Genomic DNA, 7,854 nt, shown 5'->3' with positions numbered 1-7,854 from the left:
TCCGTAAGCACACGAGGCAATGCGGTTGGACCTTAAGGAGACGATGATCCAACACGAACGCCCTGTTTTGTTTTGGTTGCGCTGTTCATATTGGCTATGAATTTGGGGTCAGCAGTAATCTCACCTCCGTGCCAAAGGGTTTCTGGTGAGATATTTCTCTGGTGTCACCTTATTCATTATAATCGGTGAAGCCCTATATCCACAGGGTGCCCAATGGTCCACGCCGTCATTATGACGGTACCCCATATATCTATGAGGAGTTTCCTTGTTCGCCATCAGGGGCGTGCCAGTTTGCAGTGGGTCCTGCGACTGTGCGTGTGAGCTACTTTTTGTCTGATCTTTGTTACAAAACCTGTTCGATATGGGTGACCCTGCAGAGATTGTCTCTCTAGCGATACAGCTTTTGTAGTCATTAAGATTCTCAAGCCTATCCACCACGTCAAGGTGTCAACTTCAACTCTCGGATGTGTGTGTATATATATATATATATATATATGTATATATATATATATATATATATATGTGTGTGTGTGTGTGTGTGTGTGTGTGTGTGTGTGTATGTATATGTATACATATGAATATGTATATATATGTATGTATATATATACATATATATGTATATATATGTAAATATATATATATATGTATATATATATAGATAGATAGATAGATAGATATAAATATATATAAATATATATATATATAGGTATAAATATATATATATATATATATAGATATAAATATATATGTGTATATATATATATATATATATATATATATATGTATATATACATATATTGTCAACGCCACGCCACGAAGGTAGGCGACTCAAGGTACAGAGGGATGGGGGAAGGCAGACAATCTGGCACGCACACATTTCGTTTATTATCCTTCGTACAGACGGCGTGTGTGGTGTCTGTAAACACGAACACAATAAACAACATGCCTTGGTTAATTCTATATACCTATCACAATTAATAACATTATTAAATGCACTTTATCATGTATCATCATCATACACTGATACAATGGGTCATTAGTTTACCATAATGTTTATCCTATTCCGCCATTTCTATCATGATTTATCCTTCCCATCCACGGACATTCTACGGAACCGAAATCATCAAACATTACTATAACTTCTACATTATGTGAATACATCATATTATTCTTTCATACAGATTGCATATACCTTTTTAATTAACACTTACCAACAACAGGTTCCCCAGACACTTATGGTAATGGACACATCTTCACAGCTCAATGTTCTAGACACAAAAGGACGGCTCTTATTACAATCATGCCGAGGAAAACGGGCACTACTTTATTGGTGGAGTACTACATATAAGGGACCATAAATGAATAAGTCATGTTCTACCTAACATTCTTTGCTTCTCTAGTGTTTCTTTAATCTTGTTTTATTTTATTATATACACTGGACCACTAATTCCATCAATCTTATACAATAACTTTTTCCATTTTATTTTACGACTCAAAACCAGGTGCTCAACCTCACAGGCCGTAATTGCCGTTACTTCTACGTAATACATCTCTTTACATGTACATCAATTCAATACGCTATTACAATTCCATATATTATACAATATTTCCATACAAAGTGCAATCGGCACTCACACCCTCCCCCTTGTTTTCCCCTAGGATCACAAACCCACTGACGGGAGGTCAAAAATTTCTACACTAAGTCACCTTCTAATAGTAGTATTAGTTTGAAAATAGGTCGCTTATAAAGTCTTTTGCCACTTACTATTTCCACTTGTCTAATTAGTCCATCTTTACTCTTCATCACTCTTACAACCCTTGCTAATAGCCTATGGCTACGTGGTGTATTATTCTCCACCATCAAGACAATATCTCCTTCTTTGAGATTTCTATTTACCCTCAGCCACTTCTGGCGTTCCTGCAGACAAGGCAAGTACTCCTTTTGCCATCTTCGCCAAAACTCTTTTGCTTAGTATTGTACCTGTCTCCATTTCTTTCTACTCTCGCAGAATATTTCTTGACCATCAAGTGTCACTATATAATTATCCAAATTAAGTAACGAATTAGGGGTGATGGGACACAAATCGTTTACATCATTCGATATTACAGTTAGAGGACGACTGTTAATTGTGCTCTGAACTTTGCAAAAAAATATGTACTCAAACTAACATCGGACAAAGATTGTGAACCTATCATAACTTCCAAAACTCGTCTGACTACTCCTATCATTCTCTCAAAACACCACCATAATGAGAACCTCCAGGAGGAGTGAATACCCAATCCACACCTCTTTTGGCTAATTCAGTACCAATGTGACGCATAATAAGATTGTCCTTCAATACCTTATTTGGTCCAATGAAGTTTGTGCCGTGATCGCTAATCAATTTACTAACTGTACCCCGTCTGTATATAAACCTGATAAATACATTTATAACTCTCCCTGCCGTTAAATCATGTAAAAATTCAAGATGTATGTATGTAATGGATAGACATGTAAATAATATTCCATATCTCTTGATTTGAAACAGTACTCTTTTCACAAAAAATGGCCCAAAGCAATCAACTCCAATCACAAAAAAAAAATGGTTTCTGATTTACATTTGCTCTATCTACTGGCAAGGCTGCCATCTCTTGGGTGATAGTTGGACTCTTGAAACGTCTACTAGTGACACATTTAGACAATACTTTCCTTACAGCTGAATTACCTTTAATTACCCAGTATTTCTGTCTCAATTTATTTAACACTGCTTGCTTTCCCAAATGTCCTACTCTCATGTGATAATTTTGAATGATTAAACTAGTCACTTGATGTTCATGGGGAAGAATAATTGGATGTTTCATATCCAAGGGCAATTCTAAGTTAACTAGTCTACCTCCTACCCTGAGTATACCATTCAGCAACATCAGTTTAAGTTTCCTTATAGAACTGGAAAGATTAATAGTATCATTGCTTGATAAACGGACAATTTCCTTTGCAAAACAACAGTTTTGCGCAAATCTAATTACTCCTTCTTCCGCAACATCCATCAATTGAACATTAAGTTCTGTAATTGACCCCCTTTGTCTTTGCAGATATCTGACAAATAATATAAGATAGCTACATGCTCTAAGCAATTTAAACCATAACGAATAATGACACACTAGTTGTAACATTACAGGATCAACGGTGTCAGTCTGTATTGGCTCTACTTCAATTCTCAAAACCTTCTTAATTTCAATATTAGAAACATCTTCCTTGCTTATCTGCGGTTGGACTGGCCTAACCTCTTCATTTTGGGACAAGAAAGCAGGTCCTTTAGACCATCTACTCGGTTGTCTACCTTTGGTAGCATCATCAGTAGGATTATCCTTGCTTGAGATATACATCCAACATACATCCTCAGAATTCTCTCGAATCTGAGACACTCTGAAAATCCATGTGAACAAGTTGTATAGACTCGGTAAAGGAAACATGCAATGGAGGTGAAGCTTTTATTCCTGACGTTTCGTCGATCGACTTTCTCAAAGGAATGAGCATACTAGATACATACATATTTTATAAACACACCTTACGGCTCAAGGGGGTGTGCGATCAGAACACAGCGTTATACGCTCGCACACCCCCTTGAGCCGTAAGGTTTTGAATCTTATGTAATCATTATGCAAGTATTCTAACATTGTAGTTGAGTCTGTCCAAATATATATTTGACTCATCTTTATAGGTAATTATCTCGCTATCACACACTTCAATTTAATGGCAAACGTGACTGCTACCAATTGAAGTCTTGGAATGGTAATTGATTTCAGAGGTGCTACTTTGGCCTTTCCCAAAATGAAGCTACACTGGATCGTACCATCAACATGTTTGTATCTTAAATATACCACTGAACCATATGCTATTTCACTAGTCACAAAAAATGTGACACTGAATTGACTCTACTTTTGACGTTATACCTTTCTTCGTACAACGATCAATGATAAACAGCTTGAACCTATTCACCCTTGACATCCAAACATTTATTTGTCCTTTATCCCTTTCACTCAAAGTACAATCCCATCCAATGCCGTTTCTAAATAGATTTTGTAACAATATTCTTCCTTCAAGAACAACTGGTGCTAATATACCCAATGGGTCGTAAACTTTACCAATTACGGCTAACAATTTTCTCTTAGTCCTAGGTATCTCATCAACGTTGAGTGATATACTTATTTTATCTTTGCCAAGAGACCAATTTAATCCTAATGCTTTTCTTACTACATCTTCATCCTTGATGAACTTCTCTGTGCTATCACTACTCATCTCTTTGGGTAAGCTATTCAAAACTTTAAAGGAATTACTGTTGAGCTTAGTCAAATTGAATCCACCTTTACTACAAAGGTCAATCACATTAACACTATTGTCAATCATCTCGTCAATGTCATCGGATAACACCAAAAGATCATCTACATAGAAGTTATTGAGAACTATTTCGCTTACTGATGTGTAAAACTGACTGCCGTGATCTTGTACAACTCGTTTTAGAGCATAATTTGCAATACTAGGTGAGCAACTAGCACCAAACGGATGAGAAGTCTTAACTATATCACTTCCTATTTGTCCATCTTTCCACCACAAAAAACGCAAATAATCTCTATCATCTTCAGGTACTTTAACTTGATAATACATAGTTTCTATATCCGCAGTACACGCATATAGTCCTAGTCTAAATCTCAAAAGGACACCTAACAGAAGATTACTTATATCAGGTCCTTGTCGCAACAGATCATTTAAAGACAAATCATTCACACGGGCTGCACAATCAAATACTACACGTACTTTATCCTTTTTGGTAGGATGACGCACTCCAAAATGTGGAATATACCATGCTTGTTGATTCTTCACCTCACACTTAGGAACTTTTTCGACGTACCCTTTCTCTAGTAAATTAATCATAAATTGCTTATACTGCCTATAATATTCATCATCCTTGAATTTACGCTTTAACCGCTGAAGTCTTTCAAACGCCATAGGTTCACTATCAGGAACTACCATCGGTTTCTCTATCATTGGTAAAGGAATCTCGTACTTTCCATTAATCATTTGCCTACACCCAGACTCAACAAATTATAACCATCTTCTATCTTCCATGCTAGGTTCTATCGAATTCAGTGATGAACCCACAAACTCTCTATTATAAGACTCGATTAATTTCCTCTCTAAATAATTGTCATCAACCTTTATATTATTCACAGCAACTTCTTGAGTATTGTCTATTATTCTTCCACAAGTACCCATCCTAAACGTATTTTCACAGCATACGGATCTCCTACTTTCTCTGCATGCACAACCTCCCAAGGTTCAGACGCTTCCGGTACATTGCCTCCTATCAAAATTTCTATTTCTCCTTGGTTGTGATCAAATTCTAGTTTCATCAAATGTTTCCACTTCTCTATAACTTTCTTTGTAATACTATGACCTTGATTAAGAGGAAATTTCTTCACTGCAAACACAGGTGGTAATCAAATTTGGTTATTTCCTTCTACGTCATCTACGGACATCCCTTCAACATTAAGACAAGACATTCCTTTCGTTCCTACCATTGTACTAACTTGCAAAGTAGCTGACTGATAGTTCATGTGTGTCATTCCAAGTTTCTGCAATAAATTCTTAGTACAAAATGTGACGGAGCTACCATTGTCAAGGTAACATCTGGTATTAACAACCTTACCATTAAACTCTACTTGAACAGGGATGGCAGTAGCGTCTCCTACTGAATCTTTCAATTGACTGGATAATACATGAACTCTAGAATCATCAACCTTATTAGTGACCACTGGATTTGCCGTTACTTTTTTACTTCCTTCGTCCCTGAAATTCTTACTCGTCCTATGCATAAATGTAAGATGTGAACCACCGCATTGTTCACAAATTAGAATCGCTCTACACTGTGACTCTTTATGTCCTTTTCTTAAACACTTGAAACAAAGTTCTAAACTGGAAGCCTTGTCCAATTTCTCTTCATAAGTTAACCATCTTAATTCAGGACACACATCAATAACATGTTCTTCTTGACATATCCAACAAGAAAGTCTTGCTTTCTGTGTCACATTGACATGAACCCTTCTATCATTTGAATCTATACTTCTCTTGTAATTCATCTTTCTATTTGTACTCCATGTGTTCACTTCTACTCTGTTATCTCTAAATCCTTCTTTAACACTTCTCCCAAATGTTGGGTTATTCAATATTCTTACTTCCTTTTCTAAAAATCTGAAAAATTCTTTAATTACTACTAACCTCCCACTCTCAGCTAATTCGTCAGCTATTCTTCTCCATCTATCCTGTAAATACCTGGGCAATTTCCTAACTAACTGAGGCAAAGTCCTGATTCTGTAATTCTGAAAGACCACATTGTATACCGGACATAGCACTTATACATGAATCTAAATCGACAATAAAGTCATCTAACATCTCAACATTTTCTTCTTTCATTTCAGGCCAAGCAAGAACTTTAACTATGTGTATTAAAGCAATTCGTTCTTTATTTCCATATCTTTTCTTAATTAATTTCTCGCCTTTTCGTAACCCTCTCTTGGATCTAAATGTAAGCACGTTCTAACTATTTTGTTTGGTTTACCTTCTGTATATTGTTTCAGGTACTGCAACTTTTCATTATCTGACACATGTTTGCTATCAATTAACATGTCGAAATCTCTGACAAATTCAAAGTACTTGTCGTATTGTCCACTAAATTTAGTAATTACATGAACAGGCATCGTGGTTTTGGTCATTAAAGTCGTAATCATGTCTCCCTCTGTCTGTTGGTCATCATTGTTACAATTTGCACCTCTGCAGTCACGAGAATAATTTTTTATATTTACATTTACAGTACTTTTAAATTTACTTAAAACTTTAAATTCTGCCTCAGCTGATTCTAATTCCGTTTCTAAGTCAAACCTATCCTGTTCTTGTTTTAACCTATGCAGTTCTTTTTCCAACTCTTGCTTCCTTTTCAGCTTCTGTAATTTGATGTCTAAGCTCGCCCTTTTAGCCATCACCTTACCTATTTGACTACCTAGGTCACTTTCTCCTGCCTGAGATACACTATCTATTGGTTTCACTGTGTCATCTATTGCTTCTTCCACTGGTGTTCTATTGAAAGTTAATATTTCGAGAACTACTTCCTCTACATCTAATTCCTCATGTGTGACAAACTCCTGTATCTTACTCATAAGTTCTGCCTTATTGCCAGAACACGATTGACTCTTAAGTTTCAAATATTGTTTCAGTTGATACACTGTGGCTTTTTCCATATTGTTCAATCTTATAATGTTTAACACTCACACTATTGATAGATGAATAGAAACTAGACAAATATCCTTCATTTACATTCAAAGTTCAAGTCTCCTTAATCACAACATGTTCCAAACTAGAAACTGGAAAACTATTTCTTACTTAAACCAATTCTTAAACCTGATTACTCACAACATGTTATAAAGTAGAAACTGGAAAACTCTCACTCAATTCAATTCTTAAACCTCATTACTCACAACATGTTATAAAGTAGAAACTGGAAAACTATCTCACTCAATTCAATTCTTAAACCTCATTACTCACATGTTATAAAGTAGAAACTGGGAAACGGTCTCACTCAATTAAATTCTTAAACCTTAATACTCATAATTTTTCACTTTGTAAAGTTAGAGTTATTTGAAAGTCAACTATATAACCATTCACTATGTCACAACCAATTTCATTATTTCCTTATCTGTGAGCTTGCTGACTTCTCTTGACCTTCTGTTGAGCCGGCTGCCATCTTTCCATGTGGAGTCATCACTCCTTGAAGCTCCAACTTCTGTGTCTGTAACTTGGGGTCCCTCCTCTGTACCTTAATC

At 35.9% G+C, this 7,854-nt stretch overlaps 1 protein-coding gene across 1 annotated transcript; it reads right to left on the bottom strand.

Annotated features, from left to right (window-relative positions):
• Positions 1-3,883: 3,883 nt before the first annotated feature.
• LOC143038982 (uncharacterized) lies at positions 3,884-5,059 on the bottom strand. Its single transcript, XM_076208826.1, has one exon. The coding sequence runs from the start codon at positions 5,057-5,059 to the stop codon at positions 3,884-3,886; it is 1,176 nt and encodes a 391-aa protein (XP_076064941.1).
• Positions 5,060-7,854: the final 2,795 nt, after the last annotated feature.

This window comes from Oratosquilla oratoria, chromosome 25 (genome assembly GCF_046742065.1).
Source record: "Oratosquilla oratoria isolate Oo_2021 chromosome 25, ASM4674206v1, whole genome shotgun sequence".
NCBI classification, from domain to species: domain Eukaryota; kingdom Metazoa; phylum Arthropoda; class Malacostraca; order Stomatopoda; family Squillidae; genus Oratosquilla; species Oratosquilla oratoria.
Note: the sequence above shows the minus strand (reverse complement) of the source record. Positions and strands in the feature narration are given on the sequence as shown.

Excerpts from the sequence above, each read along its gene's own strand:
- LOC143038982 (XM_076208826.1), bottom strand. The coding sequence starts at position 5,059 with ATGATTAATGGAAAGTACGAGATTCCTTTACCAATGATAGAGAAACCG.